The sequence below is a fragment of the Crinia signifera genome, chromosome 1 (assembly GCF_055691185.1).
Source record: "Crinia signifera chromosome 1, ASM5569118v1, whole genome shotgun sequence".
Lineage (NCBI taxonomy): Eukaryota > Metazoa > Chordata > Amphibia > Anura > Myobatrachidae > Crinia > Crinia signifera.
In genome coordinates, this window is record NC_139217.1 from 364,454,112 (window position 1) to 364,477,878 (window position 23,767).

At 43.8% G+C, this 23,767-nt stretch overlaps 1 protein-coding gene across 4 annotated transcripts in view; it reads right to left on the reverse strand.

Moving 5' to 3' along the window:
* Positions 1 to 23,767, reverse strand: part of ADGRD1 (adhesion G protein-coupled receptor D1) — a 417,296-nt gene that overhangs the window by 42,864 nt on the left and 350,665 nt on the right. For 3 of the 4 annotated variants that reach the window (XM_083150233.1, XM_083150230.1, XM_083150227.1), the window contains 2 exons: positions 18,384 to 18,450; positions 7,075 to 7,166 (listed from right to left, as the gene is read on the reverse strand). In XM_083150233.1, the coding sequence (XP_083006359.1) occupies positions 7,075 to 7,166; positions 18,384 to 18,450 (159 nt within the window). Of the gene's footprint in view, positions 1 to 4,824; positions 5,117 to 7,074; positions 7,167 to 18,383; positions 18,451 to 23,767 lie in introns of those variants that run through there. The other variant, XM_083150241.1, reaches the window with a different exon arrangement.

The window sequence follows — 23,767 nt, forward strand, 5'->3', positions numbered from 1 at the left end:
GTCCAGTGATACTGTTGTATAATTCCAGTCCAGTGATACTGCTGCATAAATTCAGCCCTATGGTATTGCTGTTGAAGTCTAGTGATACTTCCATTAAAGTCCAGTCCAGCTTACAAAGTGTAATGAAATTGTGTGTAACATGAGGTATAATATATCCACTACTGTACATTACTGTGGGTACAAGAAGTCATCCCAGAGGTCAGTGCCTTGTATGAGGCCTAAACACGTTTACATCTACGTTGGCACACCTCCCTGGTCACTGCTAATATTTATCTCTCTGAGGAAGCCGCTGACAGTGTAAAGCAGGCGGGGAAACGCGTAAGAGATTTCAGATCCTATTATTTTACCTACAGTGGACACTTGTTCTTACAACTCCAACTCCGGATACAGTTGCACCCCTAAGGTTAATCGGCACCAGCAACTGGGAGGCTTTGGACCAAATACTTTGTGTTAAACTGTGAGGTACCGATCTATATATTGCCAGACATATTAAATCGACATGTCTAAACTATAAGTCTAATCACATGCCATAATACTGGGACTAATAATTCTACTAACTCCATATGCACATGGTCTGACTAGTGATCAAAGAATTAAATAACATCATACAACTTAACATGTGTTATTGCATGACTTTATCTTAGCAAAAACTAACATGGATCTTTTATTTTGATTCTATGCCTGCTTATGCCAATTCCAGTAATTAATACTGCTTGCTATTCCAGCTTAAAGCGGCACTAACCTTGCATAACCCTGGGGAGTTCATTGGTTTTATTAATTGTGTGTTTAGTTTTATTGATTTTTAATTCTGAATTATAATATTATGGACTATGTTGATTATATATATATATATATATATATATATATATATATATATATATGTTTTGTGATTTCTAATTATCCAGACCATAAAGTGATAATAAATATGTTTTCTACTAACAAACTCTAACCTATGTGTAGTTTTGATTTGCTATGTATAGAAGGGTGTGCATTATTCCAAATAGTATCCTTACATTATATGCAGGGCGTTCCTCAGTAACAACATGCGGTCAGCATCCCGGTGTTCAATAAACCAACGCCGTAATCCCGAATGGTGTGAGAAGACCAGCAATGGAACCTTGAAAATGATAAGGATGCCGACACTGGAATACCGACAGCTGGTATCTCAATCTTGAGTGCGCATACAGGCATTTTACCACTTAGGCGAAGGGGCGAATCAGGCAGACATTAATGGTGTTTAAACGCCGCGGCAATGGCAATGGCAATCAACCCTGAAATCCTCCCAATGAGAGAGAATGCAGCCAGATGTGTTAGAGAAAACCCTAACTATACCACGAGGGAGAACGCGTCAAGTACGGGGAAACTTATTGCTCAACTTTAAATTGTCCATTGGTTCATGACTCTGATTCGTACCGGCACCCGCCGATGAATTGCGGACTTTTTGGCCGACATATCCAAACATCAAACTTAGCCCTCCACCTCCAGAGAAACCAAGAGGCGTCCAGACTGCAGTGAACGGAGACCTGCGCCGATCCTGCACCGCCCACTCCATCGGCAATCGCTATCCATCCCATGCAAAGGACAGGAGAGGTAACATCATGGCAGAGGTTGCTCCAGGCTCTCAGCTCATATCACATCTGAGCTGCGCCGGTTGTAGCGACTAATTCCATCTACTACAGCGAAGGTTACTCCCGGCATTGGCTCCAAATACAACAGAGCCACGCCGGAAGAAGCGACCTACTGACTTTCCTGTCCTATTCCATCATCCTCCTGTCCTGCGGTAATAAACCCTAAGATAAGGACTAATACAAAGTTGCTTGAAAACCTGTGGTTTAACGACATTTGCCTTCTATTTGTCCCAAATTGATACAATCTATCTCTGGACACAATTGTAACAAATTATATAGTGGAGGCTCCCCACACCCCCCTTCAATACAAGGACTCAAGTGGGTAAGAGCATCGGAGCTAAAGTTTGATGATATTTGACCTTTGGATAAACTTTTAGCAACATTTAAAGTTGATTCTTATTTTATTTTATTTATTATGTTATATTTATTGATTACAAAGGAAATGTTTTAAAGTGTGTCTTTATATTAATTAAATACATTGATATATTAAGTGCGCTCTCTCTTTTAAGTTGAATTTTGGTCATGTTGGTTGAATTGTTAGGAGCAGCACCAATTAATGCTGTGGTACATTTAATATTATATATTGTTTATTTAATTTAGCTTCATTTTTATAATTTGCGCCTGATATACCATCGGTATATTTTTGTTAGATGTGTTAGAGCATAGTGGTGTTTATTTTGCCCCAGCAGAAACTTATCTTACAGTATTTGTAAAAGTAAGCATATATTTAAGCAGCTGAATGATTTAACATTTGTATTGGGTGACCATCTGCACCCTAACCAAATAAAAAGTCAGGGCAAGCCCAGCCGTTATATAGTATTGGCAAGTGGATAAAAATGAAGAGGGGGCATTAACTCATGAGGTGCTGGTTTTGCACTGCAACTGGGAAAACTAATGTTCTGGATGAGAACCATATAAAATATGAGAATACCTTCTTATCAAACACACAGTGACATATACAATAACTATCCCTGTGGGTACAGACGTGGAAGCATTATCCTTTTAACGCCTCCACTGCCAGATGGTAAGTAATATTTTCTAGATCACTTTATGTCCAATACCTTAAAGTCCTAAGTCAATGTCATTAACTGGGTATTGGCTGGGTAAGGGTTAGGGCCAGTCTGTGATAGCTGCAATATAAAGCATTACCAAAGGCTAGCAGGGTTAAACCATCCACACAGAACAAAATGTGATCAACATACACAGCAATAGTCCTAGAACAAGGAAGGGGGTCTGTACTGTAGTGGTAAGCTTACAGTCTTGCTGATCACTAGACTCACATATACTGTACATACCTCCCAACTGTCCCAATTTTTGCGGAACAGCCTCATTTTTTGGGACTGTCCTGCATTCTACCTGGGAGTTATGCACATATACTGTATATGTCTGAAAATCCCCACAGCTGCTATTCTGTGTACTGCAGCAAGATGTCCTGATAAATAAAGATACACTGTTCTGCATACAAATGGAATTATCCAGCCTGCGGGAGCGATACGTCTCAGTGGGCCGTTCATTCCATTGCTGCGAATGAGGCGCACAAACCTCCACATTTCAAATATCTCTCAATCAAACAGACAAGAAACTCATTACCATAATCAGCTGAATATCACAAATATCCCCACCCCTCCCCATTGGAGCCCAGAAACACTCCAGGCATTAATGCACTCCCAGGTAGCACCCACTCCTGTGCCTTTAGCAGATGTCAAAATTGATATACTGTAGATGGGACCACAAAGGCTGTATGTGTGGTAGACAGGAGGAGCAACAGGACCACTACAATGGGCAGGGCCCCATATTAAAAAATAAAAGTCAGGTGGCCTCACAGGTGTGTCGGCCTGCCGGGAATCTTCCCTGTATGGTCTTTGGCCAATTCATCCCTGGAAACAGCTTTGGGGATGTTGAGATGGCTCTGCAGTCATGGGCCCACCTGCGTTCCCAGGGGAATGCCCAGCGTTTTCATGGTGATGCCCATAAAAAGCTGGGCGTTACCCTCCAGACACCCTCCTCCCTCCCCTACCCATATGTACAACGGCCCTGCACATGCACAAATCCGCACATGCGTAGAGCTGCAACATCAGATCCTGACCTCCCAAGCTGCACATTGCAAGATTGTTTGACAGTTATCTACAGATCGGCCCAATAATAAAATAGTGGGTTCGCAGCCTTGCGAGTCCACCAAACTCCGCCTTACGAATGGTGGCCTGGCCGCCACCCATTCGCAAGGGTGATTCCCTGGCAGGGCCTGCGAATGGATGTTACACAGTAACATCCATTTGCAACCTAGTTTGAACCACCCACATCACCATTAAATGATGGCGAGGATGCACACATATAAAAGTGACTCACTTACTCACTGGGTGGGCAGCTGACATCTGGTGAAGTCAGCTGGCTACCCCCCGCACCTGTGTCATCCGGGCATTTGCATGAAGATGCCAAGTGTTCTCATGGGAACGTCCATAAAACGCTGGGCGTTCCCATATGCAAATGGCCCGGGCCGCGGCCCTATGCCCCCCCGCCGGCACACTTGGGTGCATGCGTGCTGCACGCACCTGGCGTATGCACATGCACAGAAATGACCCTGCGCATGGCCATACGCCCACTATCTGAGCCACTGCGAATATTCTGGTCTGTGCGAAGGAACCAGAATAAAGCCCAGTGTGTACCCAGCTTAATTTATAAAGTGGACTGGAAAAGGCCATCTCAGGTGCCTATATACAAAAATTCAGCGTGGTGGGCAAGAGAGAGCTACTGTATCATTACAAAAACACAAAACAAAAACAATTGCTTTACTAAAGTAAAAAAAAGATACATTTAGAATTTGGTCATCATTTAATATTGGAAATGAATAGATATTAAGAATTTTCTACTGTGCTGTATGTACAAATGCACTTTCTAACTCTGGCCAGACAACGGCTGATACTGCTACATTTCATTGAGCTCTTCCAAGTATACTGTATAGCATGCAGAAATAACACCAAAGCTGTTACATTTCATTTTCATACAAAATAGAACATTTGTGCAAATGATTAATTGAACACTCCTGGGAGCAATAACTGAAATGAATTAGTAGGATGATGCACGGAAAGTTCACTTCTTTCTACATAATGGTATGAATGTAAGCTTTATTATACTCAAATCCAGGAAGGCAATGGGATTTACACTTTGTAATTCCTTTGTATGGAAACTACATTATCCCGGATAAAAAGAAATGAACTTACGCTTTGCATCATTATTAGACGGTGACCCACGTACTGTAAGTGGACTGTACATTTAGTAAGCTATATCACTGCTTCTCCTGCTTCTTTATTGTATGCTGCGCCATTGTGTCGGTGTCAGCAGTTATTTGGTTTCATTCAACAAACCAAATAAAGCTGCAGTATGGCTGAATGAGACGATTCTTGATAAATCAGGTAGGTAAAGGTCAAGTGATTGGGCTCAGAGGCTACATCTATGGATTCAATTATATGGTCGCTTTTCACAAATCTTTCCTAGATTGCAAAAAAACAAAACACAGGGAGAAAGTCTGCATGTTTTCCATTACAACGGATATAATAAACCAAATAAATACTAAATTAAATTTGATTGCAAAAAGATTTACTGAAGGGGGAAAAGCATACAATATCTTCCCTAGCTATATCCATGATCTCACAGCATTACGGTTTCTTATTACATGTAAGCAGCTACTGTAAAAACATAGCAAGTGTAACAAAACCCACATGACAATGTACACAAAGTGCGCCACATGGCACTGATGCAGATTCACCGAATCATCCCCTCGTATGTGCCCACTCGCCAACCATCGAATGATTTCTCCATGGCATGCAAATATAAGTCAGTGGAGACTGACTTATATTTGCAGGTTTCTGGCCGAAGACAGGGCAGATGGCTGATGTCAGCTTCTTGCCCCCAGCACACCTCCTCCTGCCCGCAAGCCCATGGGAACATCCAGCATTCCCATGGACGACACCCGACTCTGCCATCCCCAGCCCGCATCGGTCCGTGTGAACGGATCGGCAACTATGCAAGCTGCCGAGTCCGTTCGCCCAGAGACCCTGCACATGCACATACATAATTATGCGCATGTACGAACTTGCGGGGGAGCGAAAGAACCAGAATGACGCCCTAAGTAACAATCAGCGCAGGGTTGGGTTGCATACGAGGTGTACATACATTCTGCAAAACCCATACAAACTTCTACAGTGTAAGTATAAGGCATGGGTCTATAATGATGTGAGGAGGGGACCTAACAACCAGAGCAGAGGCGGGATGTACTAAAGGGAAAATGCGGTAAAACAGGGGTTTTACCGCATTTTCCTATATACCATTACCCGTCCACCCCGTTTTCGCTTGGCCGTCCTCCTGATCTCCTCCTCCCCCAGCAGGTGTCACAGCCGGGAGGACATCTGGCTGCAGGGGGGAGGAGGAGATGCAGGGGGACACTGGCAGCCTCCGGGATGTGACTGAGACCCCCGCAGACCACATCAAAGGTATCGCGGGGGTCTACGTCACCGCAACCCGATGCTAGCCGCATATGTTAGTACATATGCGGCAGCATCGCGGCGGCTGGCAGGCGAAAGGCGGCGATGTATATTAATACATCCCGCCCCAGAAGAGTCTCCAGCAAAACAACTATGTCATGTTCCTGGCAAATTGATTCAGATTTTGCACAAGAAATAAACACAACTGGAGCCTTTTGTAGGGTTATTTGAGGTAGAATGGATTATGCATCTTGGTAGTGAAATGGTAAATTCATTATGACAAACTCATGTTGGTAAGATGTCAGATAAAAGACATATAGAAATCATTTTAAAGGCCACTCCATCCCCTTCAATTAACTACATATTCCCTGACTCCCTGAAGAGTCTAGAAATCATACCGCCCAACATTTATCTGTGAGGAAACAAAAGCGCACGCCAATGAAATTAAGGGGTGGAGGCCTCTCAGTCAGGGGGCGTGGATTATGCTCACGGTGCTCACACACGGCCATGCCCACTGTTTTCACCGCTGTTGGGGGCATGACCAGCAAGTGAGAGCTGCTGGCCACTGAATAGATGCAGTCCTGTGGAAATTGGGACAGTTGTGACTCGGGTTTGTAGACATCGTTAGTAGCAGCAGAATATGACACACGTCAGCACACTGGACATAGGTTTTGCTTACTCAAACTCCTTGAAATTCTTTTTCAAAGGAATGTAAAAATAAACTTGCATGTCTAGGATTTGTATCAAGGACGTAACTACCATGGGAGCAGGGAGAGCAGTTGCTATGGGGAACACAGCTGAAAGGGGCCCACCTTACCTGTCACTGTAATATATATTTATATACATTTCTACTATTGGGTGGTACATAGGGACCCTTACAAATGTTTTTTATGTAGCCTACAAATATCTAGTTATGCCACTGACTTGCACAGTACTTTAAAAACTTGCTATAAATTATTATCACTTACTTGAATGCATTTGCATCTCGGTGGACTTTGTAGTTGTCAGCGCTTATTCTGGAGATTATTCTGGTCACTGCAATAAGGATACCAATATTGACCTGGTTACAAGGTAAAAGGGGAAAAAAGAGAATAATCACTGACATTTTTTCATTAATTCATTAATTTCAGAAATATATGTCAGTTATCCTTTATAAGAAAAGATCAACTCTGCTGCTTACCTCTATGGGAGGAATTCAAGTGTTGTGCACACCAGTGGCCACTAGATGGTGCCCAATGGAGCGATTCATGTGTTGCTCCATACAGGAGCGCATAGATGCCAGCACTGACATTACGATTATGTTGTTCTGGTAACTACTGTAGTTGCAATATACTAATGCGTTTAAAAGTCAATTTAATAAATGATTCTTCATATTTAATGGGCCTATCAGTAATGGGCTAGTAAAACATTAGGAAGCTCTAGTGTCACCATATTTCTTTAAGTACCCATTCATTATTAGGAACCTGATAGGGCCACCTAGTATTAAGCAAGTTGGTATTTTGTATATGTTTATACCTTCCAGCGTTTGCCCCTTTTGTTAAATTATTTTTCAGTTTCTTTAGACTGCAGGTCAGAGCTAGGCACTACTTGTATATAGAAATATATTATATTAATTGTAAAATTCTCTCTTATCTCCAACCCTTGTCACATGCAGGTTACGGACAAATGGGTGAGCACTCTAGGAGAGGAGGTTTGGTAGAGTCAAGGGGGTGTGGTATAGTAGTCCGACAGTCGGGATTCCGACAGTCATTAGTCAGACGTTGGAATCCCGACTGCACAGCGTGGGGAGCGCAATGAAGCCCCTTGCGGGCACGGTGGTGAGCTGCAATCGCCACCTATTTTATTCTCCCTCTATGGGGGTCGTGGACCCCCACGAGGGAGCAGTCGGGATTCCGACGTCAGAGGAATAATCCCGACTGTCGGGGAGCCGTCCGGCACCCAGTCAAGGGAGCCCCAATGATATCAGTGTACCAGGCCCCAAAATTTCTGTTTCCGGCACTGAATGCATCAACAAGCATGGATATCCTAAAAACCTGAACTGTCAGAAAGCTTTGATGGCCGAGTTTGGAAAACACTGGTGTAGATTTTACATTACTTTATTTGATGTTATTGAAATAAAAGCTGCATTTGTTATTTGACATTACACCCACTTACCCTCAGTATGCTAAAGACGTTTTCTACATTGAGTAATTTGATGTCATTTGCAGCCAGGATAACCTTAAAAAGGATTTCCCAATGGAGATAGAAATATTTCAAACCAACTACATGTGAGGCGATACAAAGCAGCACTTACTGTCTTTGCTGCCTCTGAGCCAGAGGTGAAACAGAAGTACAGTACAGTATGTTGGATTTCAGTGAATACCAAGAAATAATGCTGCCAGAAATATATAAAGAAACATGTACAAAAGAATAATCCATTTTTTCTGTCTAGAAGGAAAAAATATACTTAATATGTGATTTTTATCTCCGCCACAACCCTGGAGGAAAAAACAGTAAAACATAAATTTCCAGCACTTCACATCCTGTTGGTCACAAAACATTTGTAAAGTCTCATCATCACTTATCTGACACACATTAAAAAATGACAGAAAACTCTTTGAAATAAATATTTTTTTCGTATGACATTTTACAAAGTACTAAAGCAGAATAATACCCCTTTCAGACACAAGCGAAAATCCCAGAGTATTTGCCATAACAGTACAGTACATCAACTGGGATCGGATTATGTCTGAAAGGGTCTACCTTGGTTGACAGTTCCAGATCATGTGACCCTACAAAAGACCAGGGTTATTCCCGAGACTAGCAACCCATGTCAGAGCCCTGGTACCTGCCTAAAAGGTACGAAGTGGATACCGTATACAGGGGCGCGGACAGGTAGGCCAGACGCTGGTAAAATGGAGACGGCTTAAACACAAGAAGGGGGTGTGGTCATGTCCCTCTGAAGAAAAACTATCATAGTTTTTAGGGGTAACGAGCAGCAGGGTGCAGGGTGGGGGTTTGCACAAAGGAGAGAGGACAGGCTGTTGCTGCCTCTCTCCCCAACTCAACACACAGCACTGAACAACATGTGCTGAGCTGTGGAGAGAGGCTTTGCAGCAGCAGCCTGTCCTCTCTCACTAACTGCTCAGCTCCCTACAGTGGTTGAGGGGGAGCAGACCCAGGCTCCGGTAAGTATCTCCCCTCTCTGCGCCACTGACCGTATATGTGTACCACTTCACTCGCCATGCTTCGGGCACAGTGCCTCGATACACTATTATATTCCCCCTTTATGTCCACTTGCATAATACAGAATTTAAAAATGTAAAAGACCATTTCAAACTTTCCACCATATCTACCTAACGTATGTCAACCTTTTTTTTATGTTTTAATCTATGACCTGCCGAATACACTCCAAATGGGAATTGGTATGTGTTAGCGGCAGCGTAGGTGTGTGGCTGCATCACTGTAGATGAATCCACACCTATAGTTGGCAAAAAAAGCCCCAAAAATCTCTGTTCTACTGCCTTGAGCACAGTCTTCTTTGGTATGACAAAAAAATACTTCCGAAAGATTGGACAGTCCCCTCAAATCAGGGTTGTCCCTACAAAACTGTATGAATGTATACAGTAAGTTGTTCTGATCCTACCTAGGACGCCTAAACATGGACCACACATATCCTTTGTACATATACAAAAGCACCATTTTCAGCAGCCTGGGAAAGTTAATGTTACTCATTTTAATAATACAATTAACTGTATTAAGTGTTGTATTCATTTTAAATATTGGAAAATGTTTCTTATGTGGGGATAATTCTCCCGTGCGGTGAGATGAGAGACTTAAAAAAAAAAAAAAAAGTATAGAACTAAAAATGACTAAGGCTTTCTGTTCCTAAACGGTTTCATTAGCACGCCCGGGCAGAAGAGCTGTGGCAGTGCTGTGTTCTAGCTGGGGGGGGTTTATCATTGACTGATATTTCACAAGGACAAGAGCAACATGAAGCCAGTCACAGAGAAAGAAAATACACTGGCAACATTAATTGGATGGATACTGAGCTCAATAAAATAAAGCTAATTAATGAGGTTACAGCCATGATAAACATGTCAGTTCTTTACCAGTCCTATTCCCCAAAGGACAGTGGAACTATTTAGTTCTATACTGAAACAGATGTGACTGTTTCATATTAAAATCAATTGTGGCAGATGTGACTCAATGCTACCATCCTATAATATTATAATAATCGGAAATGAAACGTCTTACATCTAAAATCCCTATTAGGGTAGTATGGCACATTATAAGGAATACCTGTGCAACAAACAAAAACATATTTGTAATTAACATATATTGAATACAGTACTTAATGGTCTGGAAACACGCAAATAACTTCTCCCCTGACAATGAACAGCAAATGAACTTCAATTAGTCTGAAGACATTAAGCTACAAAAACTCTGCTGCTCTATCCAATTACTCTGTGTCCCCTCCCTGCTAAGTAAGAAAACGGTTTCTTTGGTCATGAAAGTGATTTAAGGTATTTCTATGTAATTTAATGTGCAGCCATAATTAAACTGCTGTAGTACATCCATGTATCAATAGGAACTATAAGGCTGATTGTGAGTACTCCTTAATGTTTTGGGCTCATACGCAATCAAAAAAATAATAATCTCAGTACAAAGAGTGGAACTAAATGTAATAAAATATGTATGAATATGTTAAAGTGGATAAATATAGATGTTACAGTACAAGCTTTAATGACATACACGTTTACACGTTCATTTTCTGAACCTTTGTGATGTTGGGTGCCAGACGGCTCCCCGACAGTCGGGATTTCGACAGTCTTTACTCCGACGTCGGAATCCCGACTGCTCCCTCATGGGGGTCCAGGACCCCCATTGAGGGAGAATAAAATAGGTAGCAAGCCCACAAGGGGCTTCATTGCTAGGGTGACCACCTCATCCCTTTAATCCGGGACACATATTAATTACACAGGTTCTGTGGCAGTTTAAAACCAGGTGAAATGGAGTCTTGAGGTGTGGCAGTTTAAAACCAGGTGAAAGCCAGCCACAGAACCTGTGTAATTAATATGTGTCCCGGATTAAAGGGATGAGTTGGTCACCCTATTCATTGCGCTCTCCCCACTGTGCAGTCAGGATTCCGACATTGGAGAAATGACTGTCGGAATCCCGACATGTACAGAGAGAGTTAGATTTGTGTGAGTTATTTTGTTTCTGTGCAGGGTAAATACTCGCTGCATTATTTTTACACTGCAATTTAGATTTCAGCTTCAACACACCCCACCCAAATTTAACTCTCTCTGCAAATGTTACATCTGCCCCACCTGCAGTGCACATGGTTTTGACCATTTTAAGAACAAATTTGTACTGCGATCAGATCTGAATAAGGGCCTATGTACTAAGATTTGTCCACTGTTTGCTAAGAAAAGTCAGCCTGGACTGACTTTTGCCGCAATGTTATACCTCCTGTCCTCTCCACTTTTACAGTGCCCACTATCCGGCAAATTATATAATAGACACGCCTGCATTAGCAGGTGTCCACCCAGTGTTTTCAAACACAACCAGAATCTGATTTGTCGGTACTCTACCTCTTTCTACTTTATTTCTCAGCAAAGCGGGGCGAGCCAGGTGTTTAGCCGGGAGCAGGCCATGCAGCAGCCGCCGCTAGCCAGAAATAAGGTAATGAGCAGGGCGGCACGGTGCAGACCAGCTGGGTGAGTATCTTTTGTATATGATACTTGTGTTCAATGCGCAATCAATTATGAATTAGCAGCCTGCTATATTCCCAAAGGAGAGATACCGTCCTCCTTAGACTGATTATTTATACGAGAAAGTAGGGAATAGCTTGGCGCACATTCATAAATAAAATGTGAGTTGTTTAAATTTAAAAACAACAATTTATTAGAATAAATTAAAATACAAACATATTACACCAGGACACTTGTATAACACTGGGAAAATAAAAGCAAATATTTGACCTCACCCTGAATGGTGTTTGCGGTGGGCTTTTTCTTAAAGCAATAAGATCTGCGGCACCACCGCAGAAGGCTTGAGGGTAAGTGCAAAGTGAAAAGTGCAAAGTGCGTCCTTTCTGAAAGTGTCCAAGTGGCAGATAAAGTGCTGGTGCACTGGCAATTGAAACAGCAACGCGTTTCGGAGAATGCTTCTCCTTCCTCAGGCTGTGTAAAGTGCCTGTGCTGTGGGAGGTAATTTATACCCCTATACAGATAGCTAACCACCAATGAGCATTCGCGGGCATTTCCCGCCATTTTCGCCGCTACCGGAAGTGCCTTGCGTTCCAGCGGCAACTTCCGGTTGCGTTCCACCTCACTTCCGTTTCCGGAAGTTCGTTATGTGTGCGCTACTCCTTCTAGGCGGTTGCATTTTCGTTTTAGGTGTTTCTATAGTTCTGGATGGGTGAGTATGACAGGCGAGGGGGTGGGAGGGTAGGGAGAGGCAGTGAGGCGGTCCAGCCCGGCAGCATACACACACGGCGATGATGGATGAAAAACCATCCATCATCGCAAGATCTGCTGGTAAAATCAGCAGATGAACCACTTTCCTAGCAATGGTGCGGGAGCGTGCATCATCACTAGTCAGGCAGCGCTGGACCATACACACTAGCTGAAAATCGTCAAGTGTTTATGGGCCTTTAGTGTCAAGATATCACGGTAACAGTGGCTTTTTAAACGACACACATATCAGTTTTGGATCAACAAAAGAAGACACACAGGGATAAATTTACCCCCCATTTGTACATTTTTCATCCAAATTATTTCCCTACTACTCACACCTCCAAAATGAGTGCACAGTTACAGGTGTGAGTGGATTTGTTTTCTAAAACCTGAATCAAACTTCTTTTTATCGCTGAATCACTTGCAAATCTACACCTCGGCGGAAGGTTATCTTACTTCTACTGCGTCTGACAGTAGCAAGATTATCTATAAGAGCAGCTGATGACCTTGCTCTGTAATCGAGCAACATTACTTTTAATAATTGTAATCTTGTCCTGGTAAGCAGGGGCTTGTGGTCCTTGTAGGTGATTAGTGTGTGCAGGTGCTTTATACAGTAGAAATGAAATACAGAAAAATACAAATATTTTTTTTTTTTAGCTCTGTGACATAGCTGCTGCAAATCTTTAAACAGTTAAAGTAGGATTGGCAGTTTTAATTAACACTCTGTTTCCTGTGGGAGCTGATAGGTTAAATATTTTTATAGACAGATGGAGCATAATCAAACATTTTCCCACAGTAAGACATACTTTATTATATTATCACCGTAAAGGACAAGTGTGTCATCCCACTCAGATAATAGAAGCTAGTGTGGAAGGAAAGCAGCATCTGAGTATCAGTGCGTTACCATGGATTACCCAATTACCTGCCTCTGGAGACTTTCTGGAGAGCGTTACCATAGTGATCAAAGCACAGCTTTTCAATTAGTAAACAGCAGATCAAAATTAACTTATTTGTAGCAAATGTGAATGCAATATCATTACTCGCTATGGGCGGGTGTTTTACCGCATTTTCCTATGTACCATTACTCTGCCGGGCAGGGAATTGCCACCTCTGGGTGGCAATACCCTATAGAAGCCTATGGTCCATCCGCGCGACCCCCCCTCCCGTCCTCCATCGATCTCCTCCTCCCCCAGCAGGTGTCACAGCTGGGAGGACATCCGGCTGTAGGGGGGAGGAGGAGACGCCGGGGATACTGACAGCTGCCGGGATGTGATGGAGACCCCCGCACACCACATTACAGGTATCGCGGGGGTCTCCGTCACTGCATCCCGATGCTAGCCGCATATGTTAGTACATATGAGGTAGCATAGCAGCGAGGGGTGTCGATGTATATTAATACATCCCGCCCTATTTGTCTAAGTAACACAGAACAATTAAAGTCCATACACACTGGGCGATTATGCCCAGCGTGTACGGACAGCGATGACCGCTGTCATCGCTGGGGGGAAAGTCGCTCAGTGCATACACACTGAGCGGCTTTCCCCCTGCCCAGCGCGGTTAGCTGTGGGGTGGATGGCTTTGTATAGCGCAGCGCTATGTCGACGCAGTTGTCTTTGCCTCTGTGGCGTCGCCTTTCTCTGCCTGGGGAGCAGGGTCAGCGCATGCAGGATGCGCTCGAAGGGGTCTTCTGCGCCAAGGGTCTTCCTCCAGATGAACTCCTGCAAGTAGGAGTCCAGCTGATGGCACGCAGTGCCCCTTTGGTGCTTATTACGCCACTTGCTGGAACCCCACAGCCTCTCAATGTTCTGGGTGTGAACCCCGGTCTCCGGATCCACGAAGTGGTGGTACCCAGCCTGCTCCAGCTGCTCCGTCTTGTAGGCCCGGAATTTCCTTGTGGTACCCAGCCTGCTCCAGCTGCTCCGTCTTGTAGGCCCGGTAGTCGGAATAAATCAGGGCCGCCGACAGGGGGGGGGGGTCTGGGGGTACCGAGGGTAGGGCCCGGGCAACTCTCCCCAGCAGCAATCACTCATCCCCGCGGCCGCCTGCCCGCCAACAGTTGATAAGCCTGGCAGCCGTGGCGGCACATTGTGACTGTGCGCACTCACTGCACACTGCAGTCACATGATGCACCATCATTTAACTAAGTAGCCGCTGGGACTCTGCAAAGGAAGGAGCACCGCCCCCAACCGCGACGTGACGTAATGACACGCGTGATTGAGAGTGACTGACCGAAGAGCATCACAGCAGAGCAGTCACGAGACTTGCTGCACATAGGCGAATCTAGGGGGTGGTCCGGGGGTGCACAGGACCACCCATTAGCCCATTTTGTAGCTGAGGGATGGGGCTTTCCAACGAGTCCAGCCCCGTGTCTCTAGCCCCCTGGGAACCTGAGATACGGCCAGGCAAAGCTGGAACATTTTCCCTATAGGATAACATGGGACCCGCTAATTCCGACCCCCACCCAGTTCAACGGCTGCCAGTTCCCCCTTTGGCATCACTGAAGCTCGAGGTTGATCTCAGTCGAACCCAAATCTCTGGGCCTTCAATCTGATACCAGGGTGGATCCATATGGGTTAATTGGTTCCAGGGATATTGAGGTTAAACCGTTTTTTTTCATTTCTTAAATGTAATTTCATGACTGTTTATGTTCTTTGAGGGCAGATTTCTCTGGAACCAAAAAGCCCAGTTTCACAGGACGAAAATCATTCAAGGCCAACTCAAAAGTTCTTCAATATGATACTGGTCTCATGTAAATGGGTCAGTTGGTTCCGAAGATATAGCTGGTTGGTTAAAGGAGGGTAGGGAGAGGGGAGTGGTTGTCTCTCCCCCTTACACCTGAAAATGCATGATCCTGGGACCATATTCCCGGGTAAATCCCTGCATTTTCTGTTATGAAAGGGGTATTATTTCAGCCATGACCTGCAGTGCTCTGAATACAGCCGGGCAGCCCCCTGCTCTCTGCCCAGCTACCAATGACTGTCACCCCTGCAGCTTCCGCTCCAATTCTTCTCCCCGCTTTCACCTCAGCTCATCCCCCCTTTAATCATGTGGTGCCGGCGCCCGGCATGCTCCCCCGACGTCACGCACAACAACAGCGCGCACAATATTTCATATGTCCACTCGGCTAGAGGGGACACCAGGAGGGGAGTAGGAGCGTGCTCTGTGCTAGCTGGCTAGCATCACGTCTCTCGACTGCAGTAACGAAGTACTCTCCGGTCTCCCTGGAGATGCCCCGAAGATCCACTGCTGGGGCAGCATGCGGCCAATGTGGCTCTTCCGTTTCAAGAACAGGCTTTCGTTGACTTCCACGATGGTGTCTGGGCCGCCAATTAGCCGGTGAGACTGCGACAGGAGGTCGATGGTGCAGGCCTCCCACATTAAGTTGTTATAGAGGACAGTGGTTGCCTGTGAGATAGATAGATGTTGCTGACAGAAGGGGATGCTGGTCAGCTCCTCTGCCCAACAGAACACGAACCGGATCAGGGTGACAGATGGCACCCTCTGAACCACTGCACAGCCCTGACACTGACCTTCTTGCCACAGCTGCAGATATGGCAGCGCCTCATAGGGCAGGTCTGGGTGTCAGGCAGGAATTTGTGGCTCTGCAGAAATGCCACAGACTCCTCCTCAGTCTGGGGCAGGTTGAAAAGAGTGACCTTTTCAGTATCCCTAACTGAAATGGGTCTGACTCTCACAGAATCGAACACCTGACTGACTACGCTAACTGCGTACCACTTAATCTACCAGCTGACTGACTATGCCGCGAGAACAAGACGCTGTTTCTGACAGGGATGTTACTTCTGACTACCATGACTACGCTAGTAGCGGGAATACTACGCCGATTTTGACAGGGATGCTTACGCTCATAGGCGAATCTAGAATTATGGTAATGGGTGGTCCCAGATCTAGACACAATAGCAGGGGGACCTTTGCGCGTGTCAAAAAAGGGGCCTGGTCTCATGGGAAGGAGGCGTGGAATCACAAAAAGGGTGTGGTATTACACTTTAGACAATACAAAGTAATGCCCATTACACATTTTAGAAAACTCCGTAATACCCATTACACATAAAGCCACATGCCATAACGCCAATTACACATAAGGCCACACACCATAATGCCCATTACACATTGTGCCACACATCATGATGCCCATTACATACTATATAACAAACCGTAATGACCATTACATATTTGCCACATAAGTGCTGCTTACCTACGTGCTCATTGCTAGGGGGTTCTTGCTTGATGGCACCATAGTACCCATTACACATGATGCCGCACACCATAGTACCCATTACACATGATGCTGCGCACCATAGTACCCATTACACATGATGCCGTGCACCATAGTACCCATTACACATGATGCTGCCCACATAATGTCCCTTACACATTATGCTGCACATATAATGCCGCTTACACATGATGCAGCACACCTTAATGCGCCTTACACATTAAGCCACACATTATGCATAATGCCCCCACATACCGCCACTTGTAGCATCCCTTAAGCAATGCCCCCAAAAGTGCCACTTACTGTAAATTTTTATATGAGCCTTCACTGCTGCTGCAGGGAGAGATGGAGATCGGTGCAGCTGCTTCTATGGGGAGAGGAGCAGAGCGCAGCGCAGAGCACGCTCCCACTCTCCTCCTGGTGTCCCTTCTAGCCGAGTGGACATTTGAAATATTGTGCGCGCTGTTGTTGTGCGTGACGTCAGGGGAGCACGCCGGGTGCCGGCACCACATGATTAAAGGGGGGGCAAGCTGAGGTGAAAGCGGTGAGAAGAATTGGAGCGGAAGTTGCAGGGGTGACAGTCATTGACAGCTGGGCAGAGAGCAGGGGGCTGCCCGGCTGTATTCAGAGCACTGCAGGTCACGGCTGTTTAAAATAATACCCCTTTCACCACAGAAAATGCAGGAATTTACTCAGGAATATGGTCCCAGGATCATGCAAGGACATTCCCAGGCTGACCCCATATACACCAGCCTAGTCCCTGCATTTTCTGGTGTGAGGGGGAGAGACAACCACTCCCCTCTCCCTACCCCCCTTTAACCAACCAGCTATATCTTCGGAACCAACTGACCTATTTACATGAGACCAGTATCATATTGAAGATCTTTTGAGTTGGCTTTGAATGATTTTGGTCCCTTTAAACTGGGCTGTTTGGTTCCAGAGAAATCTGCCCTCAAAGAACATAAACAGTTATGAAATTACATTTAAGAAATGAAAAAAACGGTTTAACCTCAATATCCCTGGAACCAATTAACCCATATGGATCCAGCCTGGTATCAGATTTGGGTTCGACTGAGATCAACCTCGAGCTTCAGTGATGCCGAAGGGGGAACTGGCAGCCGTTGAACTGGGTGGGGGTCGGAATTAGCGGGTCCCATGTTATCCTATAGGGAAAACGTTCCAGCTTTGCCTGGCAGTATCTCCGGTTCCCAGGGGGCTAGAGACACGGGGCTGGGCTCGCTGGAAAGCCCCATCCCTCAGCTGTGCACCCCCGGACCACCCCCTAGATTCGCCTATGCTTACGCTGACTACATACTGCCTACGCTGACTACACTACGCTACTTCTGACTGACTATCTTGGTCGCGTGGAACACACTACGCTACTTCTGACTGACTACGCTGGTCGCGCTGGCCGCAGGAACACAAGGCCGATTCTGAAAGGGACGCTACGCTAAGTACGCAACTGCCGCCGTGAAACTAAACAAGTACCCAATACAATATATGTCATTCATTTAAGAAATGCTCTACCATTATTTAGCATTTTCAAACTTAACAAACACACAGAAAAGAAAAAATCAGTAATGCTTTAAGTTATACCTACCACAATGACAAACAGTGCAGGTGCCACAAAAGCCCATATTGCTCCTTTCTCCAACGACAGCCAACAACTAGAAAACAATGTAATAGACAGTTATTGCATTTAGGGAACTGCTTAACGGCACTTTTTAACCTTTTATAAACTGACCAAAATGTTGTTTATGTTTAAAAACCTGGGAGCAACTCTCATTAACTTATGTAGCTTTCACATCACATAAAACATTTTGAAACGTTTTGAAAAACTGTAATTTTAAATGGTATTTTAAACGGGTCTAGTGTTCATATTGCAGCAGATTACCATTTAAAAATACCGTTTAAGTTCCATTCACATCACCAGTCAAGCCGTTTAACCTCTGAACACGTTTCTACCCACAGCTTATTTCCTGGTTCAGGGAAGGGACACAAGACAAGGGACAGCCTATCACAGTGCTCTAACCTTTATTTTTTACTAAATACCATTTCAGTGCCATTCAGACAGCACAAAAAACGGCTCTGAATTGGCTTTAAAACGGGTAGGACACTGCTTTTTAAACGTGTTGAAATACCAGTTAACTTTAAATGGTATTTCAACTATGACACTTTCACACTGCAGCCTTAAACGTTTTAAAAGGCAAAAAAACGGCAATATACCGTTTTAAAAGTGTGATGTGAAAGCTACATTAAATGTAGCCATTTATTAAACATGTTCTGTACTACATACTGTTGATTTTCAAGTGACTAGCCAAACTGAAACAAGGGCCTTATTCAGACTGGATTACTCGGCTGCAGATTTGCATATACTATGCATGACACTATGGGCTAAATTCAATTATCCCCACTAAATGAATGTGGCTAATTGATCATGGAAGCGGGAACCTACTGTATCTTCAATCCTATGTATTCTCACAAAAACAGTTTAATTGTTCTGCAAACAATAGGCATTAATTAAAATTGGTTGTAAAAACATGGGGCAAAAATATACTAAAAAGATACTTTTTACTGCTGCTAATTGAATTCCCAACCAATGCTGCAAAAGTCAGATTAATTCCAAATGACCAACATTTCTTTTTGTACAAGTTTCCATGTGCTTGGAATCTCATTAATTTTTATTATTATTATAATTATTATTATTATTATTATAATTTTATTTATAAGGCGCCACAAGTGTTTCGCAGCGCCATACAATGGAACAATACAGGGAGACAATGCTTGGCATAACATTGAATAAATAACAAAAATACAGTACAAATAAAGAGCGCCACAGTTCAATACACATTACAGCTTAAATATAAGTAGTGAGGACTCAATCAAAATACAACTAGAGGCTAGATGCCAATGATGGAGATGAGTATGCAGACGAAGATGGTCACTGAGTGTTGGATTATAGGAGAGCTGTGAGTGACATGTGAAGAGAAGTGGGCTTTGACAACAGGAGGGAAGAGGGCCCTGCTCAGAGGAGCTTACAATCTAGTAATTATTAGGCTTTTTGTCATATCAATAAAGATTTAGAAGTCCTTATTCATGTTACAGTCCCACATAATATGTTTTGAAGCCTTAAGTGTTTTAAAAGCCACTGCTTTGTCTATGGTTGCCCATGGTAATTCTGTTTTCTTAAACATACGCAAAGAAATTTATGATTAAAAAAATAATAATTTGTAGAATGATTTGCATCTTTCATTTGTAAATGTTATCTACAGTATATACACATATGGCAGTGGCAATAACAATTTTGTGATGGGATATGTACAGTACATGAAGGAGGGATCTACCATGCATGTTGCCTGCCACCACTAATGTTTAAAACTCCCTCCATTGATATTACCTACTGCCTGTTGCAAGACAGCAGTGGTTCTGAAGTCCTATGCCTGCTTTCACACAGACCCATATTCAGACATTAGAATCACTCTAACTTCTACATTGGGCGGTATTCAATGTGAATACCGGCGACGTGCAGCGAATCCTGTTTAGGATTCGCTGCACATTCGCCACTACTCGCTGCGTTCCGGAGCCTCGCCGGCTCCGGTATTCAACGAGTCAGGGGCTCGCTGCCCCTGACTGGCGAATTTGAGCTCCTGTGGCGGACGCGGGGGGAGGTGGGCTCCCCGGGTGCCAGGCAGCACAGGCTGCCCCCCGGGGGTGCCAGCAGGGGACCGGGTATATTCACTACACCCGATCATGAATATGTAATGATCGGGTGAAGTGAATATATGAATATCTAATGAGCGGCTCAGCTCCGGCCCCCTGCTGGCTGGTCTGTGTAAAAAAAAATTGTTTATTTTATTTATTTATTTATTATTTATTTATTATTTATTAAATATATATTCATGTGCTTACAGCACATGAATAAAAATAGCATGCCCCTCCTCAGAATAAAATTCCAGATTTTTTGACACCAATTGTATTTTAAAAGTTCACCTTCCACTTCACCATAAAAAGATAGCGATTGCTACTCGGTGAATCATGGCGAAAAAAACCTTGAAATGTATTCGCCATCTGGTCATTGAATAGGGTGATTCTCCGTTTTAGTCAGAAATTCGCCTTACAGCACAAAATCGCCATAAAAACCTGGCGAATCAGCCTCATTGAATACCGCCCAAAGTCTATAGACCCCCCCCCCCCCGCCTTTCTTCCCTCAGTCGTATGAGAGATTGGCTGCTATGCAAAAGCGCAACTGAAGCCATGGAGTAAATTGGTCATGTATCCATGCATCCAATCTGGCCAAACACTGAGGTAGGGAAAGAGAGATAAAGGTGTGGTGGAGAAGGCTGGTATGGGAGTCATAGAGGTCAGAAGGGTAGGCTATGGATAACACTGATTTTAAGAGCTATTTACTGTATTTATTATTTATTTACAGTTTCTTACATAGATTATGTTGCCCTTTTCAATTGTAGACCGTGATCAAACAGAGTAACAACAGACAGACTTGGAGGTAAGACGGCCCTGCAGTTATACTAATTAAATAATTGTAAGTGGACAATACTGAGCACATTCAAGGGTCGGTATTCAATTACCGCAGCAAAATCATCAGGTGTGAAAAAATGCTGTTTTTTGCATATGTTTCTGATGTTTTGCTGATGTTATTTTGGCATATCCAAAAAAACTATTTAGTGAAACCTACAGGATGTTTTTTTTTTCACACAAAACGTGGATTTTACTTTACCTATCAGAAGCTGGTTAAACAATATCCCAGATAAGCCGAGACAGGCACCGGCTTATTGGGGGCAAATAGAATAGCCCAGCCCAGTGACAAACACTATAAAACACTTGGAAATCTACTTACTGTATATGCTGTTGTAGTTAGGAGCGGGACACTGCAGTATATGGATGGCTGACAGACAAAGTCTAGGTCAGGCATATGTACCTGTGGCTCTCCAGTTGTTGTGAAACAAGTCCCAGCATGCCCTGCCACAGTTTTACTATTACAAACTGCTAAAACTGTGGCACGGCATGCTGGAACTTGTAGTTTCACAACAGCTGAATAGCCACAGGTTTCCTACCCATGGTCCAGGTCGACAGTCAATAAATCAACATAATTTGGTCATCAGACATATGGTTGACATGATCAAAAAGGCAAATGCACGCGAAAGGTCAATATGACTATGGTCTACACATAAAAGGGTCAACATAATTTCTTTTGTGATATTTTTCCATAGCCATGCCAGGGGACACAGTAGACTAATTGGCGGTCCACATTCTTAGGTGTCATTGTTGATAGCAAAAAACTAATGTTGACCTTTTCCTGTGTCAACATTTTCCATGACGATCTTTTGCTATTGTCGACCTAATATAGCGCACCCGAATGCTGCTGGGGCTTTTATTTTCAAATGGAGGAAAATACTGGACAATGGACCATATTCAAGTCCCATCGCTCCCCTGCGCGTTTGAATGGGGTAGCGATGTTTAGCGGCTGTGCATGTTCAGCGGCTTGGTGCAAACAGGTATGGAAAATAGCTAATTCACCATCCTTTTTGCACCCAGCAATGTGGGCAGGGGGCGGGGGCATGGGGCGGCATGACGGGTTGCACCCTGAGCTGATCAGAGCCAGCCCTAGTCATAGGCAAATACATAGGAAATCAAATTGGCTAGAGCCAGCTCTGCTGCTGATTTGCTGCCAGGGGAGGGGGGTGTGGGAGCCTGTCTAGGTGCCTCACCCTCCACTGACCTCACCGCAACACTGATAGACAGTCTTCTGCTGTTCAGGGGCTGGGAGTGGGTAGTGAAAGGCTCTGTTTGTGTCACTGCCCTTTAAGGGGTGAGGGTGGGAAGAGATCAGGGATCTCTGTCTTAGCTTGCTGTAAGCCATCCAAGGGTGGGAAAGAGATCTGATACTGCCTCCTAGGAATAAATTCCTCCTGCTGAATTACAATACAGTGCTATGACTTGCGCTGTATTGTAACAAATCCAGATACCGGAATGACCCCCTTAATCCCATCTATGTTTACTACTGTTTATTCCATTGAGGAAACCAGTGAATTACTGAAGACAGACGTTCAAATTTAATCTACTGAAGAACTTTGGTTCCATTTTCTGTGCTGACTGGTGATATATAAATGCTGTATTATAAATCCCCTGCCATGCCATATTTCCTACACCTGGAGATGTAGGGATTTGATACATGGAGAAATAAATCTGGCACATAACAGAATTGAGCCTGGCACATGATAAATCAGTATTTATTAATTTATGAAACAAGCCTACATTGACATATTTAATATTCTACATGAATATAAAATGATGACCATCATATAATTAACAACACTACACAGTACTGGATATTTATTATTACTTAATGCCAGCCAGAGTGATCATCAGCTTCTTGTACAGTCTTGTTTGTACACACTGGTCCAACATAAGTGAGAGAGATTGCTTACTGGATAATTATACAAAAGGTCAATGTGCAATTTATGAGGGGTAGATTTATTAAGCTTGATGAAGTGATAAAGTCTCTGGTTTTTATCACCGGCCAATTAGCTCCCATCGATAATTTTTCAAACCAAGTCTGGAACTTCAAAGTTAGGAGCAGATTGGCCAGTGATAAAAACCAGACACTTTATCACTTCACAAGAGTCAGTTAATTACCGTTCTTTATCATATGCACTATACAAGCATTCTTTCTGCTCAGTGTTTTTGTAATTTCCAAAAAGAGATTGCTAAATTAATCTTTAATGGGCAGGATTTTTATTGGCTTTTCATTCTACAGCATTTTAGCCCAAAATTAATTACTTAGTACATGTATGATAACACAGGGATGTGAAGATGCAATAAAGTACAAGAACGATGACCACTGATTAATGTACCATATAAGAAGGACAGTATGTAGTTACATTTATTGGAGGTCTAAACAAATCTCCAAAAATAACAAAATTTTACAGGAAAATCTTTTTTGAAAAAGTTCAATGAATTGGACCC